Source organism: Mustela nigripes, chromosome 13, assembly GCF_022355385.1.
Source record: "Mustela nigripes isolate SB6536 chromosome 13, MUSNIG.SB6536, whole genome shotgun sequence".
Lineage (NCBI taxonomy): Eukaryota > Metazoa > Chordata > Mammalia > Carnivora > Mustelidae > Mustela > Mustela nigripes.
Window position 1 is genome coordinate 46,526,206 of NC_081569.1, and position 27,636 is coordinate 46,553,841.

The 27,636-nt window shown below is 51.5% G+C and overlaps 1 protein-coding gene across 1 annotated transcript in view; it reads left to right on the forward strand.

The window, feature by feature from the left end:
• SMAD3 (SMAD family member 3) overlaps positions 1-27,636 on the forward strand; it is a 113,547-nt gene that overhangs the window by 64,058 nt on the left and 21,853 nt on the right. Inside the window, exons 2-3 of the mRNA XM_059372343.1 lie at positions 26,743-26,936; positions 27,133-27,264. Of these exons, the coding sequence (XP_059228326.1) occupies positions 26,743-26,936; positions 27,133-27,264 (326 nt within the window). The remainder of the gene's footprint in view (positions 1-26,742; positions 26,937-27,132; positions 27,265-27,636) is intronic.

Here is a 27,636-nt window from a genome sequence, read left to right on the forward strand (position 1 = left end):
TTCATTGTAGCCTACAGATGTGAAATATTCTGGTTATAGGCAAATTACCACTTGTCCACTTTCCACCGGAGTTAACAAATGTCAGTGTTTTTCCATATTGACTTCAGATCTCGATAATGTCTTATTGCTTTGCTAAGAAAAATAAGACTCTACTCTCTTCCTGTTCTTCTGCCTCTTTCCTCACAGGTGTTTACTCTCCTGAAATTGGTGTGTGTCCTTCCCAGCCAGGACTGGGTAGCCTGTTGTTTATAAACTCTAGTTGCCCCCTTTGGAATGTTTTTGAACCACCAAAGCAAATGATCACTATGGGGGAAGAAGAAGCATGAATACCTAAGGCCAGGGGCGGGTGACTTCAGAAAGAGAGCATAAACCCACTTGTTCCCAAATTGAAATTCCCAAATTGTAAGTCTACTGCTCTTGACTTAAAACTTGACCCCACCCGCATGCTTGATGACCAATTTGAGCTTGTGCCATCCTGAGCTCCCGGGGTCATCTGGACCTTTCATGTGAGTAAATACAGGCCTAGTCAGTTATTCTTAGAGCAGGTGTTTTGGCTTTTCTCTGTAATGCGTCTCCACTGCCTGACCCCTCCCCACTGCCTTGGCCGCAACTGTGACGTGGGCTTACTGTGGAGAATTTGGAACATAGAGAGGGGGGATGATTAAACTCCTTCACTGCCCTCTTCCTACTCTGAGCTCTACCCTATCCTTCCCCAAGTGTGGAGAACTGGAGGTCACTGGGCCTTCCAAGCAGGGCCAGCCCCATGGTCTGTTAGGGTTTCCTGAGCAGGTCCTCAACTTATGTGTGTCCCCAAGATGAGAGAGAGAGTCCCCTGCCCAGGTCAGGTCAGTGGCACCACTTGGACCAGAAGGCCATCTCCTGGTGGCTGAAGGCGTTTTTCTTGCCATGTCTACTCTCCATGCTGGGGTCTAATCCTCCAGCATGATGATGCCTGCCCCCCGCCCCCATCTAGGCACGGTGCCGAGTGCCCACCAGAGTGGGGAGAGGGGTCCTGCTTCCTCTTCAGGGAAACTGGGAGGCATTCTCCGGGGCTTGACCTTTGACTGTCTTTCCTGAAATGGTCTAGGACCAGTTTTCATTTTACCATTTTCAACTGACTACAAATCAATTTAATATCTTAGTCCTTTTGTGTATACCACAGTGAAACTGTGCCAGAATTCATCCTTTTGTTTAAGCTGAAATTATTTTCATTAGTATCCATTCATTTCCATGTGCATTTTACAACAAAACTTTCTTCTCTTTTTGTTTGCTTTTTTATTGGTACTGATTTTAATGTATGCCATTTTGGATTTTCTTTCTTTTTCTTTCTTCCTTCCTTCCTTTCTTTTTTTTTTTTTTGTTTTTTGTTTTTTTCTTTTTCTGGGGAAAATGTTGCATGATCTGAGTTATTTAATTTTTTTCATCAGATTTTAGTCAATGAGTTTCACAGCCTGCAGTTTTGGCTACTTTCACTTTTATGTTGACCTTTTTTCCCCTGGGCTTTATTTTCTTTTCCCCCGGGTGGATATTGCAGTTTTTCATTGTGGACAACAAGATAGGATTCTTCAGCCCACTTTTTATCTACAACAGATGTTTCAGGTGTGTGATGTTAGCCATTTCCAGTTTTGTTTGGGGTCTCATTTTTCTTGGTAATCTGACCACAATGCCCGTGGGGACCAGAATGACGGGTCAAAATGTCTTTCTTCTTCATGAGTGTGGAACAATCTTGTGAAGTATGATTCTCCCTTGGATTTCTCCTTTCTGGGGGACTAGTAACTTTCTTCTTCGTGACAGAGAGAATGGGCGGTCTCGCCCTCCTAGGAAGGGCGGTGTTGTCTGTCATCAGATCCCCTGCCTTCTACCCTGTGACCTTCCAAATTCGCACTTAGCAGACATCGGAAGGGACAGCTCAGGGCCTGCCAGGCCAGGAAGCCCCGTGGATGGAGACAAGTGCTCTCTCCAGTATGGCCTGGCCTCCCTGTTGGTCCACAGGGTTGCTGGCCAGAGATCTGTCAAAGGCCTCCAGGCTTCATCCTGCTCCGGGGGTGGGGGGGATGTGGGGTGTCAGGAAGCCACTGTTCTTGTAGGAAACCCCCTGTGTGAGTGAGGCCGAGGCTTTACTCATGGCCCTCTGCTCCATTCCGGTCACCCGAGACTCTGCTCCCCCGTCTGACCTTAGGGCCGGGCCTGCCATTGGAGCAGGGTGTGCAGGGGTTGCTGCTGGCTGGGGTTGCTGTTCCTTCTTTCCAGTCATGGCCTTGCTGAGCGGTTCCCTGGGACAATTGGACCCAAGGGAAGCAAACTCATCTGTGTCAGTAAACATCCACATCCCCTTAGAGGAAAAGGCCCTGCTCAGCCTCTCCAGGCAGCTGGAATGGTGCTGTGTGGGTCAGGGTGGGTTTTTCGTTTTTGTTTTTGGTTTTTGGTTTTTTCTATTCCTCCATTTGTGTCTCCTTTGATTTTTTTTTTTCCCCCTGTCTCCTTCAATTAGGCCTGTGACTGTTTTCAGATGGCTATTTGTATATACAAGTCATGTCTGGTATCATAATTTGTGTCTGTCTAGATCAATAAAAGCAGCTCTGGCCAAAGCCAGCTGAGAATGTATAAATGCCCTTCGACTCCTCCCCTCCCGCAAGATGGTTAAAAGCTCCCTCCTGTTAACCCTCCAGACCAAAGCTGTTGGTTGACTCAATCGGGAAAGATGTAACATATCATTTCTTTTGATGTGTTTTCTCTCTATCCTTTTTGTGGAATTTTAGTCCGTGTTTAAACAACTGTGGCCGATTGCCCACTTCAAAGCAAAAGCCCTTCGCTGGGCCTATTTACAGAGCTACCTTTGAGAGAGCAAAGTGTCAGGAACCCATTGGGACACAAATTGTGTCTTCCATAAGCACTCCTGCCTGCTGCCCGCCTGCTGCCCGGTAAAGTGAGCTTGGCCTTGTCTAAGACAGCTACCAAAGAAAGCCGGGAACCAGATTCTTGTGTTATGCTCACTTTGGAGGAAAAAAAGATCTAACTTCCAAGTCTAAATTCACATTGTACCTTAAGGATTTTAAGAACTGGGTTTTCTTCTGTTTGCTCACATTAGGGGGGAAGATGAGCCTCAGATGCCCCAGGGTATCTAGTTATGTCAAATTTTTCTATAAAATGTCAAGATTTATGATGGGGAGGAGGCTCTTCTGCTATTCTCCCTTAACTGAGATCTTTCAGGCCCTGGCCTTTAACCCTTTAAAGATGGGGCAGGGAATGCTTTGATATTAGGGTTAAAGATAAAGCCTCCGCTCACTTTCCTCATCTATAAAGTGAGGATAACCTTATAGGGGATTCAGAGAGTTGATACTATAACAAAGCTGGCACACTCTAAGTATTATATAAGGTCTTTTTAATAAAAAAATAAAACAGTTGAAAATACATAAAAAAAAAAAAAAGATAAAGCATCTGTATTAGCCTAGGCTGGAATTCAGGTGTATTAGGAAATCCTTAAGAATGCAGCAGCACCAGTAGGTCCTGGTGCCAGCCGAGTATTAGTGTTTGGTATGAAAGGCGGCTCACAGCGCCTGCTTTTCCTGTCCTGGGGCCTTTGTCAAGTATCCCTTCTAAAGCGAGGTACTCCTAGGCTAAACTAAAAGGCCCCCCCAAATGTTAGGTAACATTTTTTTGCGGGGGGGGGGGGGAACACTGACCCACCTTCTCCCAACTAAAGGTTTGGTAAATCTGTCTGCAGGCACAGGGAGAAACAGTGCCCTTGACCCTGACACGTCAGTGGGTTTCATCCAAGAGGATGCAAGGTTCTGGAAGGAACAATAAATAGGAACGGATGACTCGTCTTTTCATAAACGCCACCATCCTCTCTTCAGTCCCCCACTTCTGAACGGGGGAGTGGAGGGTTGTCCCTTGGACTTCAGGCAAGAGGAATGGTTTCCAGAGGTGGGATTGCTAATTCGATCCCTTTCTTTCTCTGTCTCCTTTCTTCTCCCTGTGCTGCTGCTTGACCTCTGCCCACCCCAAGGGCGCTGGCCATCCCTCCACGGCCGCCTCTGGCGCTCAGTGGGGCTGGCCGCTGCCACCGCCTCGAGAGAGAGCCATGAGGAAGCACTGCGTGAGCTCTGCAGGGTGTTTGAAAGTGGCCTCGTTGGTGGAGTGAACTGTCCAAGAAGGTCGAAATCTTGAGGGTAGGAAGCTGGGTAGAGAGCAACGGGCCTTCTGAGAGCTCTGGGTACAGCATCCTCGAGGTGAGCCAGACTGGCGTGGAGCTGGTGGAGGCCCAGGGCAGCCGTACAGTTTGCTACCCCAGCCTGGCCTCTGAGAGCAAAGGGGGAGGCCGTCGCTAGTGACCCCAGCATAGACCGTGTGACCGCCGCTGTCCCAACAGGGGGGCATGCGGTCGGCCCGCAAAGGCCAGACCCTGTCCTTCCAGGTTCTGTTCTGTTTCATGAGGACTGATGCTTCCAAGGCTCAGGAGGACGGGGAAGTGCAGGAAGTGGCCCCTGGCCTAAGAAGATGGAGCTGGACCCAGTCAGAAGGGGTCTTGGTGACTCGGAATCAGCCAGTGACCAAGCATTGCCAGGACTTGTGATTTCTTTTCCAGAGATGCCCCAGATTTACATTTACATATGAAACCTCCCAGCTTTGAAAAGATGGCAACTAATGAAAACATCTTAAAAACACGGTTGCAGTCCAAGCCCAACATCTGTAGGCTGCCGCCTGTTTTCGACCTCCGGCCTAGACCAATTAACTGGTGGCGGTCTTCTGAATTCCGGCAACGGGAAGTTTCTTACGGAAATTGCCCAGATTGACCACAAGGGAGGTGGGGAAGAGGGGAGGGGAGCTTGACTTGGCCTCCACGGAGCATTCATTTGCACAATAAATATTTATTGAGCACCTGTTGTGTTCAGAGCACTTTCTCCGTTAGGCTGTATTCTCTTTTTAACGTTTGGGGATGAGCCGTGTCTTACTCATGCCGGTGGACTGTGTGTCGTGCACTGTTGGGGTTCCATGGCTCTCTCCCTGAGATCTGAACCGGGATGAATGCGAACTTAACAACAGGACGAGAGGATCCGCATCGAAGGAAAGAACTGGAGATGTAGAACCTGGAGCAGAGGGATCCCAGCCAGGGGACTCTTGTTCTGCCTGGTTCTAGAAGGTCATGCTAGGACCGGGAGGCAGAAGTCACTGAGGAGCAGACTGTGTTCAACACTGTACGTGGCAGAACTTTCTAATGGAGCTCGGCATCCTGTGCTTGTGGGATTAGAGGACCTCTCTGCTGGCCTTTCCTTGCCAGAAAGTCTAATGCCTTGAGGCTACCTACCACCTACCCCTAGACTCCTGGGCTTCCATACCCTTTCTGGCTTGTGGCTCTTATGCCTGATAGACGCCCAGCAGGTACTGGCTTGTTTCTACCCTCTGGCAGATGAATTTGGAGCCAGGAGCCCCCCTCCCAAGAACAGACAGTTGAGCTCTGACTGGGAGAAAGGCTCTGTTTGCCCAGGAGTGAATGAGGGTTTGGGGGAGGTAGCAGCTCTTGGAAAGTCTGTTCCTGATGCTGTGGAATGTCACTCCCATTTTCTAGTCTCCTGCACCGGGAATTTCAAATTAGGGATAATAGCAACTGCTAGGATAATCTGAGGCAACCAAGGCACAGAGAGCTTAAGTAATTTGCCCAAGGCCGCACAGCTGGGCAGTAAGAAGCCAGGCCCTAGACCAGGTGATCGGCTTCCCCTGCTCTCTTACCCTTTATGCTAACCTGTTTGGTTTTTTCATTTCCTTTTGTGTGTTCATTCTTCCATGTGTCTTTTCCCCCCATTGTTTCAGGACAATCAGGATTCAGGATTCCGATGTTTAATAGCTGGGGTGTTTTTTGCCCTGTGTACTTGGCCAGAAGTAGGAATTCATCACCATCTGTGACCATTTACTGAGCCTCCATGGTTTGCGTGAATTGTGCTAGAAACCCTCGACCCCAGGGCTGGGTTGGCAATAAACTAGGTCTTTCTATAGAACTTTTAAGGACCAATCACCAACGGATTGGAGGGCCTTTCCTCCAGGACTGGGGACACTCTCTTTTCCACCTTGTTAATGCTGCCCCCCACTTTTGCTTCTTTCTCCCCGTCCCTCAGGTCAGTCTTGAGTATGTGCCGTTCTTTTTCTGCTCCGTGTCCTAGAGAAGAGGCTTCTAAATGATATTCCTTGATATGCACCCCTCTAAGCCTCGAATCTCAGGTTTCTTGGTGGACCGAGAATTAGGCAACCGTTTGGCTTGGAATAGGAGGCAGGCGTAGGGGAGTCCTGAGGCCTGAGTGAATGTAGGGGCTGCCGGCGTCTGAAGACCTTCGAAAACCACCATGCTAAAAACACAACAAAGCTGTAGGGACTTCAAATCGTAAAGAAGATTTTTGCAAGAGCTTACACAATAGCCTTACAATGCTCATGAAAAGGCCCCTGTGGTTCATCAGGTGGGCCCACCGTGTTGATCTGGAACCGGAGACATGAACCCATGTGCAGGACAGAGCTCAGCATCTGACACACCCAGCCTCTTCCTCCTGTGCCTTAAACACCTGCTCATTTTCCCTGGCACGTCCTTTACTCACTGGGTCATTCCTGGCCTGACCGGACCTCTAGGCAGAAGAGCCAGGTCTTTGGACCCCAGCCCCAGCATCCCTGCAGAAGGGGTGAGGTTCTCTGGGTATGATCGATTCTCTAATGCCAGCCTGAAATTTGGTGACCCACTTTGGGGATGCTTTGCCTCTCAGGGTTTTCTGTTGGTGAACCGTTATTAGGAGCAGTGCTGGCCCCCTTTTCATGTCAAGTGAGGAATCTGCAGACGTTTTTATGGGAGTATGGAGTAAAAGAGACCTTCATGTTACAGATAGGCCACAACTCCTTTCTTATGGAGATCTTTAGCACGTATGTGTCACACTTTTTTAGAACATAATGCAGCCTGCTCGTGTTTCAGTATGGGCTCTTTTCAGAGTTCGTCATGCAATGAGCAGAGGAAGATATTTTTGACTGAGTCTGTTGGAATAATACGTCTGGGCCTTTTGCTTCTTTGCTACATTTTAAAATCTGGCTTCTGATCACTTTCCCTTCAGAGTTGAGACATTTGTATTGAGATGTAACTGACATAAAACCAGAGCACATATTGAAAGTGGATAGTCTGATGTGTTGAACATATGTGTGCCCCTGTAAAACTGTCCCTACAGTCAAGATCGTGAGCATGGCCGTTGCCCCCAAATGTCTCCTCCTGCCCCTTTGTAATTTTACCAGTCCCTCAGGCAGTCACTGATCTACTTTCAGTCAATGTGCATTTGTTTTAATTTCCTAAAATTAAAGGGAATCATACGGGATGTACTCTCTCCTTGGGGAGGGGTCTGCTTTCGTTCACCTGGCGTCATTATTTTCAGATTCCTTCATGTCTTTGTCTTGTAGTTGTGAATTCCCTTTCAGGGCCTGGCATATTTCACTGTAAAGATGTAAACAGGAGTTTTGATCTTGATGTTCACATAAGCAGAGAATTTCAGCTCAAACTGTCAGAAGTAAGCAAGCTCTATAAAATGTGTATGATCATGTTTTGTTTTTGTATTTCAAGTTTCTGATAGAGGAGTATTCTTTTGTTAAGTATGCTTTGAAAGTCCCAAATATTTGGCTGGTACTCTCTTGGCCCTGAACATTCTCTTAATTCATCAACCCCCTCCAGTGTTTAGTGATGACGGAGCTGGACTTGTAGAGCCCAGAAGGACTTCATGTCATGGTGGGGAGCGGACTCCGTTCTAAGCTTTCATCAGCAGTTAGCAGTACCACACCCTACGTGTGCTGGGCCTGCTGTGCTTGGAGACACAGGACTAGGCCAGCTCTGCAGGAAGATTGAAGTCTCAGGATGCTCAGTTGGTTAAACATCTGTCTTCGGCTCACTCAGGTCATCATCCCAGGGTCCTGGGATTGAGTCCCAAATTGGGCTCGTTGCTCAGTGAGGAGCTTGCTTCTCCCTCTGCCTGCTGCTTTCCCTGCCTGTACTCTCTCTCTCTCTTTCTCTCAAATAAATAAATAAAATCTTAGGGGGGAAAAAAAAAGATATACCGAAGTCTTGCCTTCCACTGTCCTGTAAGGGCTGGACCTTGTCTTCTAGCTCTATAGAACGGGAGAGCAGAGAGGCCTTCCTGCCCTCAGTTCCTCTGTGGTGGGGCATTTATGATTTCTGCAGTTGCATGGCTCCTGCCCAGAGCATCGCGTGTGTAAGAGGGGGCGGAGTGTGGCCAGGACATCCGCCTCGGGATTCCCTCATCCTCACAAAGCCGCCGGCCCACGGTGGGGGCGGGAGGGCACCATGGCAGCTGTGTTCCCCCCACGCTTTGGGGATTTGGGCAGCCCCCAGCAGGTGCCTAAGCAGAACAGTGTTTTGTTGGGGCGGCGGGGGGCGGGGGAGTTTGAAGTGTGCTCCCTTCATTGTTTCTTTCCGGAGAATTTCACTGAGCGGTCGTCTATGTGTGTGAAAAGCCAGTGAGCCTCTAACTAACAGTCAAAGATTGTGAGAACAGTGACCCTACTTTACAGATGAGTGCTGAGGCTCAGAGAAGGACTACTTGGGTAGTCCCTAATAGCAGAGCTGGGACTTGGGAGACCCAGACAACTGCCTAAGACCTTCATCTGTGAGGTAGGAGTTTCAGGAACACTTGGCAAATTTTGGGAGGCTTGGGAAGGAAGTTATTAATCTCTCAGCCTGTGTCGAAAGCTGCTCATACTATTTTTAAAAAAGCCATATAAATTGTCCCCAGATGATGTTTCTAGAATGTTCTCATATCTTACAGTCTCCTGAGCTTGTCGCCAACTTGTTCCAGGAAGAAGTTAAAAATTCACGGGTGGGTGATCAGCCTTGTCTGGCAATATTTTCTGGCACACGAATGAAAGGTGATAGGTGATACCATAAATTTGTGTAGCATTTAGCATAGGTAAAACCTACATGTAGCCTCACACACGGACCCTTTGACAGTCTTGCTGGATAGCCCTTTTCTCCCAGGAAACCAGCCGAGGCTCACCCAAGCTTCAAAAGGGAGCCAGAGATGGAATCCACGTCCCATCTCCCAGTCTCCTCCCATTTCTGCCTGTCTCCCTTCAAGGCACATAGGTGTGTGGGACAACAACACAACACAGTGGGAAGACCCTGGGCTTTCATGTTTGGATTTGAGAGTTTAATTCTGTTCTCGCTTGCTGTGTGACCTTGTGGGATAATCTTAATCTCTCTGAATTTCATTGTCTTTTGGAAAGTGAGATTAAAACATATAAAGTGTGTAGCCAAAAACTTGCTTATAGAAAGCAACTGGTTGATGTTGCTTTCATGAAGGTGAGGCAGGTGCAGGAAAAGCAAAATGAAATGAAATGAAAAAAAAATGCCTGTAAAACAAAAATTAGGGCAGATTTGCACCAACTGTGGACTGCCCTTTCTTGCACTTGGAAGCTTAAATGTTTTCTGGTTTGGTCCACTAGTCCTTGATCCTTTGCACAGTTAAGAAAACGGAGTCGCTCACCAGGTGCCTTGCACACAGTAGGCCCTCAGCAAGCACAGACTGGCTGGTCAAGCCCCCTCCCCATGGATGCTCAGAGCACCCGTGAGTGTGCCCCTGTGTACCCTACCACACTCTTAAAACAAGACAAGATCCTGGCAGAGACTAGACTTGAAAGGTGCTGTTCAAGTCCACGGCAGGTGGTCAGTCTGTGGCGGTGGGGCCTGGAGGCAAGAGATGGTGCCGAGAGCTGGCAGTGCCTGGCCCCAGGGTTGAGTGGGTCTCAGGGCAGACCCAGGGACATGGGAGGCCTGGAGGAAGGGCAGGAGAGGACGTTTCCTTCAGCCACTTAGATGCAATCTGGATTCACACTCAGTCATTGTGTGTGTGTGTGTATTTGTGTGTGTGTGTGTGTGTGTGTGTGTGTGTAGAACATTGACATTCATGTAATGAATGCTCTGAGCCCAGCCCATTCTCCGTGCTGGGAGAGCCAGCAGCCACCTCTTTTCATGTTTGACTTTTTTAAGGGATGTGCGGATAAAGTGGGGTCAGTGTGTGGAGACCCAGCTTTATCCCCTTCCTTCTGCCTGACCCAGGGGACAGAGAACACCTGGGCCCCTCAAGAGGGTGCATTCAGGAACCTGATGCCCGAAGCAGCCTGGTCACAGGCAGACAGAGGGTGAGGGCACCATACTGCAGGGCAAGAAGAGAACTCCCAAGACTCCCCCCCACCCCCACACGCATACTCTAGGAGGCCCCGGGAGTGGCCCCAGGCTCCTGCCACCCCTCCCTCCGCCCTGCTTCTTCCAAGGAGTCTGTTTGAGACATCCGTGATTCACTTCCTGTCTTCATTCAGCTCCTGCTTATGTCCCCTGTATTGTTACCAAACAATGCAGGCCCCGTGGCAGGGGGTGTCAAGCCAAGGAAGGACAGAGTGGGAGATGTTTCTAGAACCTGGGAGATGTGCCCTGGCTGACTTGAAATGCAGTCTGTGGGGGCCCTGGGGACCCCACAGCTGGTCTGTGGAGGGTGAGAACGGTGGGAATGCTGCCCCTCTGCACAGAGCCGGCCCTGGGCTCCCTGCTCTGGGTGGGCGCCCTGCCCTTTGTTGTGGTAATACTAATACTAATACTGCTTTGTCAGCCCGCAGCTGTGATTTCCATTTGGGGCCCAGAGAGTTTGGGATCATTCGTTCCTAAACTAGAAGAAAGACAGGGGCATTGACCCCTCCTGAGCCTAGGGGTCCTCGTGTGTGGGGGAGGGCCGGGGGAGGGGGCTGTGAAGGGGCTGAGCTCTAGAGCCCTCTCCACCCCCACCCTCAGTTCCAGGGCCCTGTGGTTCCTGAGCCTGGGAGACAGCACAAGAGGGCATCTGTGTGCACTCCCGCAACGGGCTCATACTGCACCCAGGCCAGCCCCGACAGGAGCCCTCCCGTGGGCCGTCACCCTTACCACGGCTCCCTCATTTTTCCCCTTTGAAGCCACCTTCTCTCTCAGGACGGTGTTTGATAGCCATTGGATTCCTTCGTGTCCCATCACATCCATGGCTGCTGGGTTGGCTGATGCTGCCATGACCTTGGGGGGTTTTTGTTTGGTTTGCTTCCCCCTCCCCGAAAGAGTCAGCCTCACCCTCTGCCCTGGGGTCCCCCTTCCGGTAGAGGAGGAAGGCATTTCGATGGACGTCCTTACTCTTGGTCACACATTTTCGCGGCTTCAGTTGGTGCAGCAGCTTTGTTCCGTCCAAGGCCCGCGTGCCTCAAGGCGGTGAAGGAACGGCAGGTTCAGGCACGGCCGCCTTGAAGCCACGGGTTTGCAGGATGTCAGCGCTTGGAAAGCAGGGAGCCTCCAGGGGTCGGTGATCCCCATCATGTTCTAGCTGGGGTGCCCCGGACCGAGGGGCCCTCTTATTCGGCAGCATTGCTGCAAACGCTCCACTCCCCACCACCGCCCACCCTGGGGGTCTGCGTGCTCTCCCTTCTGGGACATCTCAGGCTGGTCGAGTCTGCAGTCAGGAGATATTTGTGAAGGAAATGTATCACAAAGCCTTGTAACTCCTGATGGCCCGCAGCCGGCCACAGATGACCTGGTGCTGTCTGCGGCAGCAGGTGGAGTGGGAGGAGCTTCCTCTCTCAGCAGCGTGTTAGCTGCTCGCGCTTTCCCACGGGCTGCTTCGGCATGAGTGGTGCCCGCGGTCGTCATCCCTTGTCCTCCTTCGCTGTTCCACCTGTGCCTCTCGAGCCACTGGTGGCCTAGAGAACGTGGCTGACACTGGGTCTCGGGCTGTCACATGAGGCTGTGGATCCCTGCGCCTGGAGGCTTGGCATCTTGATCGGGGTCACAAGGTGGGTGGGGCGCAGCCTGAGGTTCCTGTTGGCTTCCTGCATCTTCTGCTGGTGGAGGCGCCGACCAACCATTGCACTGTCATGACCTACTTCGTGAGCAAAGGTAATATGTGAGCCTTGGGCTCCTTCCTGCCTGCAGGGAAAGCTGAGCTGGGTCTCCTTGCCCTCAAGGAGCTCCTGTCTTAGTTGGGAGGGGAAGCCAGAAACACCTGGAAGTTCCTTCATCTCACCAGGCCATTAGGGCAAAGTGCTGATGAGTCAAGGGAACATGGATGGCAGCGCCTGTGACTTTGAGGAAGGAGGTCAGAGAGAGAGAGCATTCTGCAGAAAGAGTGACAGAATGGGCTCTGTTTTGAGCTAGAGATAACATGAGGCCCGTCGGAGGGCTGAGGAGAGTCTCCGAACCCATATGTCACGGTGGCACGCCGCTGCCGCCGCCAGCTGCAGATTTCTGGCTCAGGGAGCAGGGACCCCACATTCATGTGCTGTGGCTGCACGTTCTACTTCTGCTCAGCTCGGTTAAGCACTTTGAATTTCTGTCCCTGCAGATCAGGCCTCGAAACATTTGTCTGTCTGCAGATGGTGGTGGGGGGAGGTCTGATGAGAATTAGGGAAGTGGGTTGCTTGCAAAAGTGGGTTGTTGCAAATCTTGGCTAGGACCAGTTGGGCCGAGTATGGCAGGAGTGGTTAAGTGCCCGGGACCCACCCAGGGGAAGCTCTCCTGGAAGCCTGTGTTCCTACCTGGGCTGCAGCTTTCAGCCAAGGGTCCACCTGGTACATTCCCAGCACTTGCCTGGCTCTCTGAAGTCCTCCCCTGTTGACTGGGAATTCTTACCAGCCTGCCCATAGGGGTTCTTGGCTGTCTTAGGTGAAATTGCCCCCAATGAACCAGAACCTTTTGTTAAGGTACAATAAGAAGTCTGTCCCCTTAGACAGAAAGGAATGCTAATTAGTGCTTAACTGTCCTCAAGATACCGGTGCCCAGAATAGAGGGACAGGCATCCTTTGTTCCCGGTTAGATGGAAACAGCTTCTGTAAACCTGTAAACCATGGTCCAGAGAGGAGGAGCGTGTTTGGGGAAGGTCAGGGACTGGCGGCCAGCAGATGCTGTGTTTTCTACATACAGAGGTAGCTATTTAATCTCAGGGTCCTTAAACTTTTTCTAGAAACGGGATCATTCTTCCCCATCCCCCCTTAACTCCAGCTCCCCCACAGTGGCTGACCTGAAAGGTTTGAGGATTCTAAAGGCTTTGGGGCCTCTCTTAAAAACAGGGAAAGAGCTGTAAATGTGGTTAAGACTGAAATGCAGGAATGTTCCTTTTCCAACCCGTATTATATGGTGTTTGGTGAGGAATCGTAAATTTGGAGTTCGAGTGAGCGCTGCCTCTCAGTGGGAATGTCCCCGCGTTGCCCCGTTTACCCTTTACATGTTCTCTAACATTTGTGGCATTGTTTTATCTCCCTGGCCGGTGACTCATAATTAAGGAAGTCAAAACTGTGCAATTAACACAAAACCTCCTTACTTGCTCTGTTCACCTCTGCACCCCACCCCCACCCCTTGCCTTAGACACGAACACCAGCCTGACATTTTCTAGAAGTCTTTGGAAACTCTGATGTGTTTTGATAGGACAAGGCAGCCAGTTATCATCACCATCACCTGGTTCCACTTGTTTAACCCTTAGTGTCTATGAGATCTAAAAAAAACAAAAACAAAACAAAACAAAAAACCAGAAGAAGAAGAAAAGAAAATGCCACTCATAAACGTGCAGTCTGCCCACAGGAAGTGATTCACGGTGCTCTATTCATGCAAACCTGATGGGGCAGGAGGTGGGAGGCTGGGAACCGGGTCTGGGAAAAGACAGCCTAGAGAGGACACTCAGACCTTAATGGTTTCTGCTTTGTGGAAGAAAGTGAAAAACAGAATGACTAAGAGTCCTGTAATAAGAATTGTTTGTTTAGTGAAGTGAGCTAATGTTGAAGTTCACTGGCAGATAAGACAAGAGAAATAGTAGTTGTCAGGGGAGAAAACCTTCTGGTACGTTACCCTTTTTATTTTTTAGGGAGCAAAGATATTTCTTAGTCTTTTTTGTTTCTGTTTTGTTTTTTTTGGTTTTTTTTTTGCAAGAGTGTGTGGGAGGAAGAGGGTGGGGGGTGCAGCAGAGGGAGAAGCAGACTCCCTGCTGAGCAAGGAGCCCACACAGGGCTCCATATCAAGACCCTGAGATCACAACCTGAGCTGAAACCATGAGTCGGATGCTTCATTGACTGAACCTTCCAGGTGCCCCGATCTTTCTAGTCGTAAAGTATTTATTCGTGGCAGGTCAAGATCTGTATTGCAGCCCCCTTCCCTGCCCTGCCCCACCTGCTGCAGAGAAAAGAGCTCAAACCAAGATAATTCTCTAATAGTCCCTTTTTCTTTTCTGTTTGTCTTTCCAGCCAAGGTTAGGCTTTTGAGGCTAGTAAAAACATTTCTTTCCCTAACTGCTCATTTTTGTTCCCCCACCTGGAGCATCACATTGTCAGAGCGGAGGAGTCCTTTCTGTTCTGGTTGCTTCCGTCTTGTGGGTATAGCCTGGCATTATATTTTGTTTTCTCCTGAATTGAAAAAATACAAATCCACCCGTTTCCCAAAAGCAGTTTGGAAACCGAGCCTCTAAGTGTTGGTTATGAGCTGTAGGAGGCCTGAGGCTAGAAGCACCCAGTAGGGTAAGAGGAGGTTTCTAAACACACCTGGATTTATGATTCCAGTTCAAGCTCCCTGTGTTTTATGAGGTGAGCTTTAGGGATGGGGGTTGTAATAAAACTTGGGCTCAAGTGTACTTTTTGCCTTGAGGCCATCAGAACAGCGCTAAGGGCTGTGAATTTCCTGAGTGAGCTCTTTAAAAATAAACAATCTTCGGGCTTAATTCTACTCTGAGTGAATGTTAACTGGCAGAGGGGAATGGCCTTCCAGAAAGTTCTGTGAGGCTTGGGAACTCTTCTTTCCCCTTCTTCCAGTAACCAGAGACCAACCCAGATCTCTGGAGTCTTCCGTGGCTTGAAGTTTCTATGATCCTGGGGATAATCAGGAAAAAGCAGCCCCCATCAATCTGGTGCTTGGCAAGGGGTGGGCGGGAGGGACTTCAAACACCTAAGCTGTTAAATACAAAGATTTCAAAAGCAACCTCCTCTTCCTCCCCACCCCCCCCTCCTCCTCCTTGGCTGAGATTTAATGACTTTATTTGCACAGGGGGGAAGGGAGGGGACAAGCACAGTTGTCTCACCAGAGCCCAAGGACAATCTGTTAATTCTTACACAATGAACACTGCATTTTGAGATCATAGGGAACTGGGTTTGGGGGTGTGACACCCAGATTCAAGGCCAGGCACTATTTTTTGCTGCCCTGGACAAGTCCCTCAACGTCACGTGCATCTTTTACCTGGAAAGTGAAAGTGAGGCTACCCGCCACACAGGGCCCCTGTATCCATTGAGATAATGAGGAAGAGGTGCCAGGTAGACTCCTGCTCTGAGGTAGAAGTTGCTTCTGTCCCTCATGCCTGACCTGGGCCAGAGGATTTCCATAACCCCCAGGTTCTCAGGAGACCCAGGGAAGTGAATTTGCCTGCAAGGGGACATTAGGCAATGTCTGGAGACACTTTTGGTTATCAAACTGGGATTGGGAGTAGCATCTATGGACAGAAGCTGGGGGTGCTGCTGCACATCCTCCAGTCAAGAGAGCAGCCCCTGACACACACACAACAGAGAATCAAATGGCCCCAAACATGGCGGGAGCTGAAACTGATCAGCAGCCCGGCTCACTTTATGGCCACATGCGGTAAAGTTCTTGGTCTACGTGTGCTTAGATGATCATAATTAAGCTGAGCTTTCTCTACACACCAGCCTTCTGGAGTTTTTTCCCCCCAGGAAGCATGCATTCTGTGTTCAACCCTGGCCCCTGGAAGAACCCGAGTTCCCCCATGATCTTCATGTGTTTCCCACCAGGTCCAGCCCCTTGCAGACTGCAGGACGAGGTGTTCCTGCCTTGAGGGTCTGCCCAGAGGTTCTCTCAACCTCTGGGGCTCACTGTCAGGGCTCATCTGCCTGTGGTCCTCGTCCTGGACCTGAGCAGCCTACCCTGGCAGGCTAGCGGGGGGGGGGGCGCTGCGTAAGGGGCGGAGACGTGAAGAGGAAGCTAGCTGCCACACTGGGGCAAGGCACAGGGGGCCCAGGCCTGGGCCTTTATGGGGCGGTCACCAGATTTGACAGCCTGAAGCAGCGGATGTTGCCCATTTGCAGGTTCCCACGGAAATTGAGTTGTCCTTGGTGGAAGTGGTGTGGAGGATTGTGAAATCCTGTGTTGAGCTCCTCCCAGGGCTGTCTAAAGTGGAATGTTCAAAAACGAGAACACGTGAAACTGGGCAAGAGCATGTGGTCTGTGTGGCAGAGCTCATAGCGAAACCTCAGTTATCCAGAACCCACTCCAGCGCACACTTCACCAAGCCAGCTTCCTCCTTGATGGCCCCAAATGACAAGGACAGGCTGATGTCAGAAATTTTTCTGTTCTTTAAACTCTACCCAAGACAGCTTTGCACATGTCTGGGAATAGTGTATTCAGCAGACAACTCGATTTTCTTGGTTTGTTGGTAGCTTTTTTACGTTTGTGTAATTTCAAGCCTTTGCAAGTTGCCACGGGAAGACAGAATCCTGTCTCCACTGGAGTCAGCCTTGGCTAGGTCCTGAACATGAGTCCTCCCGAAGAGAGAGACCTTCGGGCCCCTTCAGATGCAGTACAACAAAGAACATTTCACTGTGCTGGAATTCCCAGGGTGGGAAAGTAGAATCGTACATGTTACAGACGTTGTCAGTGCATTAGCTGGGAGCCTGGCTCCAGGGAAACCCTGCCTGGGGGAAGCACCTCACTTTGTGTTCATTTGCTGAGTGGCCTGGAGATGTTCAGTCCACCATTCTGTGTCCTCAGCCACCAGAGGAAGGGATTAGACAAGATAGCTCTCAAGTCCTAGCTGTGGGTAATTCTCTACAGTGGGTTTTCAGGTTTTTTAGCTGACATGGGACACATTGTTCCCTGATTGTTGGGCCTCTGTGATTTGCCCTCCACAGCCAGAAGACTCTGCATAAGCCCCCCCCCCCCAATTCCCAGGCAAAAATTCTGCCCAAAACAAAAGATGCTTTTTTTTCAGCTGTGGTTGTCAAAGGGAATGGATCCTGGGTGGACCCCCAAATCCACTGACCCTCTCAGCAGCAGGTTTTTCTGGGCTTTTTGCATTTGCTGCACTCTCACAGCACTTCCAGGGCTGTCCGTGGCACAGAAGAGAGGAAAGCACATTCTGATGTTGGCGTGATAAGCAGCAGCAGAGAGCCGGGCTCTCACGCATTCCACTCTGGCCCAAAGGCCTAACGGAATCAATGCTGGGGGCCTTGTGAAGTCTCCAGAATGTTTTCTGCCTTCTTGGATGGCCTGCTGAGTGAGCACCTAACCCAAAGCCGAGGTCACTCAAGCCTTGCTTTTAGTTTGTACCAGGAAAACAAAACAAAAAGAAAACCCACATAGACGGCAAAGCTCAAGAAAAGTGTAAAGATTTTATTGCATGTGAGTGGACTCGTAGTTCGTGGCAGGCTGGATTGTCATTGAAGGGAGGAAGGGGAGGCCTCATCCCACTAGTGTGGGAGGGGAATGCAGTGCATGGTCAGAGTACATGGACCCAACCTGTCAGCCGCAGCATTTGTGTTCAGGGAAGTGTGGGTGTGGGTTTGTGGTATTAGCTGGTAACCCTAAGATGGGAAATAACCCTTTTTCCTACACTAAGATATAGCAGATATTTTTGGGGGGAGGAATGTAAAGGTAGAGAATAGATTGAGATGCTGTGGATACCAAAGTTTTGGGTTTGAGGTTAATGGACTAGTTGAACCACTTCAAAGAAAAGAGCAGTAGTTGAGAAATTGTGGTAAGTTCCCATTTAATGGGCTCTGAAAGCCTAGAGAAGGTTGTCCTCCACAAATAAAAATGAAGTCTTTCTGAGATGGTTACGTCTTCTCTCTGTGTCCTCTTCAAGGTCAGGAAAAAGCCATGATGCCCCATTTAGAGTTACAGAAAAGAGTGTCCCCTTGTCTGACTTCACTTTGTATTAACCCCAGGGCCTTAGCAAAGTTGGGAAACCTTGTCAGTGCTCTGTTTCCCCATCAGGATGTGATAATAAGGATACTTGCAGGTGTAGCTGGAAGACCTGTGGTGGCGTATCAGTCAGCTAGCATTGAGTAACAAACACTCCAGAAGCTTAGGTCAAAGCAGCCATCTTGGTGCTGACGTGGGCTTCTGTGGCTCACCGGGGCTTGGTGCCTTGTGCAGGTTTGGCTCAGTCTGCTCCCCGCTGTGTGAGAGCCTGGGCCCAGGTGGGAGGCAGCAACTTCTCCGGGGGAAGCTCTTCTCGAAGCAAGGTAGAAGAAGACAAGCAGAAGCGCACAATGGCTCTTGACCTTTTTGCTCATGTTCCCTGGGCCAAAGCTAGGCCATAGCGGAGCCCAAAGTCAAGGGCCTAGGAAGTACACTATACCCATGGGAGGAGGAGCAGTGGAGCCATCTAGTTAAGGTCTATAGAGAGGGTGGTTATAGTTAAGGGCTATATCTAGTTAAGGGGTATAGAGAAGGTGGATATAGAGAAGGTGGCTAACTCAATCTGAGACCAGCACGGTGCCTGGTATACAGTAGCAGCAGTGATAACTTCTGTCACTGGTATTACTGTTGCGACTCAAGAGGCAGGTCAAAAAAAGAAAGCTTATCTCTGGGAGAAGCTGGAAAGGTTAATATCGCGTGTGTTAAACAAAATCGATTTTGACTGAACTAGGATAGTATTAACAAATCTACTTTTTGTTCACTTGTTCGGCTGCTGCCTGGCCTGTGGGAGGTATGCGGTCAGTATTTGCTGGTTGGTAAGAGGCCCATTTCCCTGAGAGGCATGCAAGCATAGAACAGCAGAAAAAGCCCCATTGACCCTCCCTCTCCTGAACTTCTCAGCGCTGGCCTGGGTTTGAATCCCGGGTCCGTCCTGTGCAGGTACAGAACTTGGACAAGCCCCTTCAGTTCCGAGCTAGGTGGAGGCTGGGCAGACCCGGGTGTAGCCATATTTTGTATTCTCACATAATAGCAGTGTACCTGGCTCACAGCTCGTGTGGAATCGATCTTGGCGTGTTTCTGGAACTTACGTGCTGTGCTCCCAGTCTTTTGCAGGACCCCCATGTCCAAATCCTCCTGTACTTTGTGGGGGCTCCCAGGTGGCTGTGCATTGCAGATCACCGGTGACAGAGGCTGTGAATGGCCTGTGGCAGGCAGTGGGCCCAGTCCCACCCTGTCCCCCAGGAGCTCTCTGGCAGACTCTGCCTTGCCGTCATCTCTGGGCTCTGGCATGTCCACATCCTTGGCTCTGGCTCCCACCACCATTTTGGGACACTTCACGGGTCCCATTTGGAGCCAATGGGAGGAAACCTAATTTCCTGCCACAGGAAATGGTTCGGCTGGTGAAGAATATATTTAAGGATTAAAACCTCTGTCAGGGGAGCTGGAGAGGGTTGCTGGAGAAAGACTTGGAGGTCTCTCCAAGTCTCAGGAAGCCACTGGGTGTGGGAAGAGATCTCCGTCATCAATGGGGAGGAGGCCCAGAGGCCGGCTCCTGGGACAGTGCTCTCAGCCTCAGCCACTGGTTTTGGGCTACAAGGAAGGGCTGGGTCAGGGGGCAGAGTGGGTCGTAAATAGGCCCTCTTTTGCAACAGAGCATGTTCATGGTGTAACATCAGCTTGGAATTAAGACCTATTTATTGGATTTACCTAACATGGGACCGGTGCGCCGTGAGCTCGGGAGGGCGTATTCAGGACACATCAGCTAAATCAGGTCCAGCAGCTGAGACGCCTGATTCACTGTTCTGACTGTGGCAAGCATCAGGGAGGGAATGGGATGGAGAAGTACCACCACCAGGGCTGGCTGTGGGCAGCCCAGACCCTGAAGGAAGAGGAGTGGCAGCCAATGCCTGAAGTAGGGGCATGGACCAGATGACTTCTGGAAAATCCTGCCAAGCCAGGCCGGTGGTCACGTGCTCGTGTGCTGGAGAGTCTGACCATCTCCCCGCCATCAGGGCGCAGCCTGGCAGCCAAGAGGGCTGGTTTTCAGCGGCAGCCTGATACCAGACCGCTGTGTGATCCCAGGCGAGGAGCCTGGCGTCTGGGACATCAGACCGGTGTACCGTCCTCACAAGCCTGGCCTGAGCCCCACTGCCCCCCTCCCCTCCTTGCCCCCGCGGTCCCCCCACTCCCTGCACAGCACTGTGGGGGTGCTGCTCTGAGCAGAGGAGCCCAGAAGACTTGCAGACATCAGCAGCACTGAGCTAAACAAAGCCATGGACTTGGGTGTCCAAGCCGTGGAGGGGGCTGAGGTTTCTGAGTGCCCTCCTATGCACTTCGCCAGGCACTGTCCTGGCGATCAAAGTAACAAGAGCCAAAAACAATAGTGACAGTAGGACACCTTGATTGTGTCCAACTCTCTCCCAAAGGCATTCTGCACCGAGGATCCATGGATCTTTCTGGCAATCGAATGAAGGGGTTTACATTTCTGGTGGTAAAAAATTAAGACCAAGACCTGAAGCAATTTGATAAAATTTATACGGTCCTCGAGCACAGTCAGTCTTTGAATCCAGGTTTATCCAAGTCCAAAGCCCCAAAGCTCTTGCCTTTTCTTTCTTTCATTTTTTTTTTGAATAATGGTGGAATCGATGTACAATAAACTGCATGTATTTAAAGTGAACAACTTGAGAAATGTTGCCCTCTGTCTACACCTGTGAAGCCGCCTGTGCTGTAAAAATAGTCCACATAACCTTTAGCCCCTAACCTGCTCCCCACTCCCGTCCCTTCACCCAACCCCAGGCCACCACTGATCTGCTTTCTGTCACTCTGGAGAAGCTGGCATGTTTCCTTTAAGTTACTCCGTCATGTGGCAGAAACCGAGTCCTGGCTGGCTTTCGCTCAGCGTAACTGTTTTTAGATTTGTCTGTGTTGCGTGCATCGATCGTTTTTATGGCTGAGGTGTGTTCCTAGGCGTGGATAGATCCCAGTCTGTCTGTCCGTTCACCTGTTGAGAAACACAGGGTGACTTCCAGTTTGGGGCTCTTACTGGTAACACGGCTGGGAACGTCCGCACACAAGTCTCCTAATGGACAGCTGCTTTCACTTCTCCTGGGGGAGGAAGCACTTAGTGGGTTGGGTAGATCGTGTGGGAAGTTGATGTTTTGAACTTTTGAAGAACTATTTTGAACTTCCAAACTGTTATTCCAAAGTAGTTACACCGTGACCTATGCCAACCAGCAATGTCTGCCGCACGAGGCGCTTCCTGCCCTCACCAGCCTGTAGCCCGGCCCTTAATTGTAGCCGTTCGGACAATTACGAAGGGGTGTCTCATCGTGGTTTCAATTCGCACTTCCCTGATGACTAGTGGTGTTGAGCATCATTTCATGTGCCTCATTTACCATCTTTATATCTTTTTGTGGTGTGTCTGTTCAATTCCTCTACCTGTTTTTGTTTTTGTAGTCGGGTTGTTTGTTTTCTTAATACTGAGTTTTCGGGGTTCTTGATCTATTCCAGAAGCAGGTCCTTTGTCAGATGGAGGCTTTGCAGATATTTTCTCCCAACTTGTGGCTTTTTATTCTCTTAACAATGTTGTTCAAAGACCAGGAGTTTACATTTTGATGACAGTCCGATTGGTGAGCTTTGTTTTTTTAGCAGAATATGCTTTTTACGTGGTGGTGTGTGAGCCACATGGGCCTGGCCCAAGGCCACCAAGATTCCTTCCTGTGGTTGTAGTTTCAGGCTCTGTATTAGGACCCATCTCCGTTAATTTTTATATAGGGTGCAAGGTGTAGGTTGAAGGTCATTTGTCTCGCATACGGATATCCAGTTGTCCTGGCACTGTTTGTAGAACAGACAATCCTGTCTCTACTAAATGGTCTTTGTCGTTTGTTGAACATCAACTGTCCCTTTACACGTGACTATTCCTGGGCTCCGTTAGGCTTCATTGATGTGTTTCCCAGTGGTTCGCCATTATCACACTGCCTTGGTTACTGGGCTTCCCTTGATTTCTAGAAACTGGTAAATCATGTATGTAATTGAAAAAACTCAGGTCTTTCCAGAATTTTAAACTTATTTTTATTATTTATTTATTATTATATTATTATTTCCAAGAGGGCTTTTTTGGTTTTTTTTTTTGTTTGTTTGGTTTTGGTTTTGAGCAGTGGGGGTAATATGGAGAGGGACAAGCAGAGGGAGAAAAAGAATCCCATCAGACTCCACACCCAGCGCAGAGCCCAACACAGGGCTCGATCCCACAGCCCATGAGATCATGACCTGAGCCAAAATCAAGAGTTGCATGCTTAACCAACTGAGCCACCCAGGCGTCCTTCTAAGTGTTTTTTATAATAGTTTGTAAATGTTCCGGTGTTAGGATTATAATATCTTGTCTCCCTGAGAGTAGTTTTCGTTTCATTTTGTTTGAAATGTTCTCTGTTCCCTGCGTTGTCTGAGACTTCCTTTTTCTCCCTCACTGACTTCAGTCCCCATGCCTCTTGTGCCTCTTGTTGGAGGCTTTCTTTAAATGCCTGAGGCTTCTGGCTGTGCGTTCGTATTTACGAGTGAAGCAGTAAAAAGGAGACTGAATGCTCCGTGTTTGACATTGGCAGGTGAGCCCCCCTGTAGGGTGAGCTGGCAGCAACAGGGCCATTTTGTTGGGGGTTCCCCAAATGTCAGTACTGCGTGTCTTGTGGGCTGGGCTGTTTAATGTCTCCAACAGGTGGGGTGGAGGGGGGACGCGCCTGCCTGTCACCATCCTGGGTACCGCGTGAGCAAGAGACGGTCGACAACATCCTGTTTCCAGCCCTCGCCTGACCCTGGCTGTGCCGTCGTGGTCCCATCTGGAGCCCTGCTCTCCGGTTCATTTTCTGCAGAGAGCAGACCTGTTTCTCACTAGTTGGGAGGCTCAGGGAGGCGAGCTGACCTGCCCGTCTCTTCTATAGACTTTCAGGCTATCCTCCTGTGTTTGGCCTCATCTGGGGAAGTGCACGGCGCCCCCAATTCCCAAGTCTTTCCCAGGCAGGTTCTGAGGCGCACATGGGATACCTTTTGTTGGAATCCTCTGAGAGGTGCCTTGGTTTCCGCTCACTCCACTCCAAGGTCGGTTCCCACTTGGCCGGCTCTGAGTGGGTTTGCGCGCTTCTCTTACTGGCTGTCTTGGGCAGGACAGAGGTAGACGCCTTCTTTCAGTTTGTTGTATGTGGAAGGACATTTCTTCTCCTCCCTCCCCCCTTCATCCGTTCCTCACCCCTCCCTTTCTCCTCTCTTCCTTCCCTCCACTACCTTCTTCTCCCATACCCCCTCCCCTTTACCGTCTCCCATACCTTTCTCCCCATCTTTCCTCTCCGCCTGGAGCCTTCTATGCCATAATCCTTTGAGAAGACAGCCAAGCACTTTATTTTTGAGAGGAAACAGCCATGAAATGCAAAAAAGGAAGAGACGAGGGACGCGCAGACTGAGGTTCTTGACCTACAAGTGCAGTGCCCCTGTCCTTCTTTGGCACCTCGATGCCCCTTCCGGTCCCTCAGCGGCAGAAACCTGTAGCTACCCCATCACAGCCCACCTCACACGCAGACATTGGCCCCATCCCCCGTATCGTGTCAGAGCTGCACATCTGCGTGGCCGTCCCCTATATGCCCTCTCCGTGCCCTTTCCCCCCTCACAGGTCCCCGAGCTGGTGTGATGTCCTGGGTCCAGTCCTGTCTCTGGGGAGTGAGCTGCCGGCCGCGGGTGTCCTGGTTCTGGGGGTGTCTGATGTCAGGGCTGTCTGTGTGTGAGGGTCTGTCCCCTCCCCCTTCTCTTCCTAAAGGCTCTGGCCCAGATACAGAGTTGCCAGGAGCTTCTGTTCGTGCTCACTTTCTGGGGCCGTCTGCCCCATGGAAACCGAGACCCTTCTCTTGTGTCACCCGCCACCACCCCTGCTCTTGCCCTGTGTTATTGTTAGCTTTAAAACAAGAGTGTCATCCCCTTCAATCAGCTAGGTGGGGGCTGAGGGGCCCCCTCCATAGCCCCAGGCCTCCCTCACTGCCCACCTGAGCCTTTCTCCAGGGCTGCCCCTGGAAGAGGCCGCTCGGTGTCCAGCTGGCTCTTAGCTTGGGCTTTTTTCAAACACCTAGTGACCGTGGCTGCTGTCCTCATCTGCATGCACTCGGTGGCTTTGCAAGAGAATGGGAGCAACTGAGTAATCCTGTCCCCACTCATCCGTTCCCACCCTCCCTTTCTTTCCTCCACAGCCTGGTCACTCACCCCATTGCCCCAGGGCTGCTGTCCCGTGGAGAGAGACCGTTAGGGCTTCTAGTGGACACTGAGCTGTGGGGGTGGGGGTGGGGGCGGGGGACTTGGATTTTCCAGACGAAGTAGCTAAGAGTCCCAGAGACCTCATGATTTGCCCAGGGCCTCCCAGCTGGGAGAGAAGAGCCTCTTGTTGACCCCAGGTCGCATGACTCCATATCCTATAGTCTTCCTTCTCTGCCTCAGGGGGTGGTGGGAGGTGAGTCCCAGGCTGCCCTCTCTTGCTCTGCCTGCTAATTACTGTTTTTTGGCTGGAGGGGTTCCTTGGTTGGGGCTCCACAGGAGGGAGGTAATTATATCCTTGGAGATGCCCTTCCTCAGCAGCTCCTTGTCAATCCCTGCAACTAAGTCTTGCTCTGACCTTTGTCCCTTCCCCATTCCCAGACCAGGGGCTTAGAGAGTTTGATTGGACTTCTGTTTCTTTCCCCTTGGTGGGTGCTTCTGGTTGCATCTGGCTCAGCCCTCCCTGGAGGCTTGCCCTTGGGTTCTGTTTAGCCAGGCAAATGGGTGCCCTCAGTCCTGGGTGGTGGGGGCCGAAGGCAGGGAGAGCTTGTGAACACTTTTCCACGGGCCCCACCCAGCTATTAAGGAAAGTTGCACCCACTGAGCGGTGGGATCCTAGCGTGGACCTTCTTGTAGGGAAAGCCGTCGTGCCATGTGCCTCTTTATTCACATGTACCTCCAAGTCACTGTCCACTCCCACAGTCCCCAGTCTTGTCCGGGCTGCCAAGTCTCACGGGGCTAGTCTCGTGCACACGCATGTGTGCTGAAAACATCTCAGCTGAAACACCTCAGGGATTTCCTTGGCTTTTAGGAAAAAGGTAGAACCTTTTATCACGGCTCTCAAGGCCCTGCAAGGCCTGCCTTGCCCGCTCCCCTACCTCATCTTACACCCCGCTCTCTCCCTCTCTCCTCCCCAGGCTCTCTGGCCTTCTTTCTGTTCTCCCTCCTCACCGTAATTTCCACCATCACAGGGCCTTTGCACACGACCTTCGCCTTACATGGAACGCCCTCCACCCACGCACCTTTGCCTGGTTAGTTTTCCTTGTCCTTTGCACTTTCAGGCCAACCATCCCCACCCCAGAGGCACCCTGTCCAGCCCTTTAGTAAAACCAGGTCCCCGGGGTCATGTGCTCCCTGCACTTTTCCTTCAGAATCCTTGCACGGTTGGTGATTGTAGCTGCGTAGAATGATTTTATTAATATTTGTCTTGTCCATTGGACTGGAGGCTCATGGGATCAGGGACCACTCTGGGGTCTGTTTGACTATGACATCTCTTCCCAACCTACTGTGTCCCTCATGCCACACGTAGTAGGAGCTCATAAAAGGTCTGTTAAAGAAAGGACTGTGTGAACAGGATCTCCTTACCTGTATGACACTGGGCGTCATCTTCAGAAGCCTGCCATGTTCCTGCCTTACTCTTGGCGGGGATTGTGCCTGCCACTCCCGGGCTCCCAGCAGGCAGGCCCGGCGTCCCCGCTCTGCCTTTCTTCTCATGCACTTCACTGGGGGGGTTTATGAAGAGGAAGAATCGGACTTAGTAGGTTGGGGAAGCCTCTGAGAGTCTTCCTTTTAACCCACTTCCGTGGCCCTGTGCTGCTAGGGCCCATGCTTTGGCCTGGCCTGAGAGGTGGGGGCGTTGGGTCACCACAGAAGACATTGTTTGCACAGGGAAGGCCCCTTGGCTGGTCCAGCCAGGCGGGGGACAGTTGCAGAACTCAGCCTGGTGTAGAGCTGGCCTCCCTTTCTCCTCAGCTCCGGCTGGAGGCCTCAGGCTTTGGCTCTGAACTAGGAGCACTCTGTGGGCAGTAACTCCTGGGTGACACCCTCAACCAGAAGGGGGTTCCTGAGAGGTTGCCGCTGTAGGCTCTTACCATTTGAAATTCCCTTCCATGGCCCTCTTTCCTTCCCAGCTCTTCACAAATAGCAGCTAGAAGGGAGAGGGGTTTTCCTGTTTTTTCTGATGTGGGGGAAGGGGCTGCGTGTTGGGAGGGGTTAGATGCAGCCTGTGCTTCGTCACTTCCACATCCCTGTGGTCCTCACACGTGCACATACCTCAAGAACTCCCATTTTCTTGCTCAGGCCTGAACCCCTCTGCACACCTCAGCCCGGCCCGTGGACCTGCTCAGAACACGAGTCAAGTGCCATTCCCTTCATATGGGGGGGGGGGGGGGGCGGGGGGGGGGGGGGGCGCCCGCCCGGGGGGGGGGGGGGGGGGGTGCGCGAGGGCTAGAGAACTCACTCCAGGGCTTGGTGAGGTCAAGGTCCACCCTGCCAGCCCGGGGAGGCCCTTGGCCTTCCTTGGTGGGCCTCTGTGTTCCTCTCCTGGGACCCCTGCCAGCCCTAACAGGATTCTCTGATCCTGAGGCCCTGTGCAGCTCAGAGAAATGGGGCGGCGGGGGGGGGGGGTGCTTCCTGAGTTTGGGCCAGCTAGCTCCCAGGAGCAGCAGTGCAGGCCGACGTCAGGGAGAACGTCAGCCCAATCCACTCTGCTGTTCCTCTTCACCCCGTCTGCACAGGTCCCTGGATGGCCGCCTGCAGGTGTCCCATCGGAAGGGGCTCCCCCATGTCATCTACTGCCGCTTGTGGCGATGGCCCGACCTGCACAGCCACCACGAGCTGCGGGCCATGGAGCTGTGTGAGTTCGCCTTCAACATGAAGAAGGATGAGGTCTGCGTGAATCCCTACCACTATCAGAGGGTAGAGACCCCAGGTAGGCGCCCCCGTTCCAGGGGTCTGTAGCTTATCTGCTCCGGGGGTCTGCAGCTATCTGCCCGGTGTCTCCTTCCCCTTCCTGGGAGGGAGAGGGGGGTAGAGGCGGGTCCACTGTGCCGGTGGGCCAGCGACACTAGGAGGGCTTTGGTGCCAGCCCAGCCTTGACACTGACCCACCTCTGCTCTTCTGGACAGTTCTACCTCCTGTGCTGGTCCCACGCCACACAGAGATCCCGGCCGAGTTCCCCCCGCTGGACGACTACAGCCATTCCATCCCTGAGAACACGAACTTCCCCGCGGGCATCGAGCCCCAGAGCAATATTCCAGGTAGGCGCCGCGGTGTGTAGGCCACCAGGGGCCCTGCCTCCCGTCCCCCCAACAACCCCCCGTGGCTCTCCTGGCCCCCTCGAACCCGTCTCCCCTGCACACAGCGCTGGCCCCAGGGCCCTGACTCAGAACCGCACACCCGTTGGGAGAGGACCCGTGGCCTTGGCCTCCCCGCTCACTAACGATGCTTTTCTTGGCACGAGGAGCGGCGGCGTGACCCTTCCGCCCGGGCTCGGTGCAGTCATTTATTTTGGAAGCGGAAATAGCAACGCTGTGTTTCTCTCACCGCCCTCGCGGCCGAGGCTGGAGTTTGGGCAGGATCCCCCGACGGTCTGGGGGCCTGCAGAGCCATGGGGGACCCAAGGGCCGGGC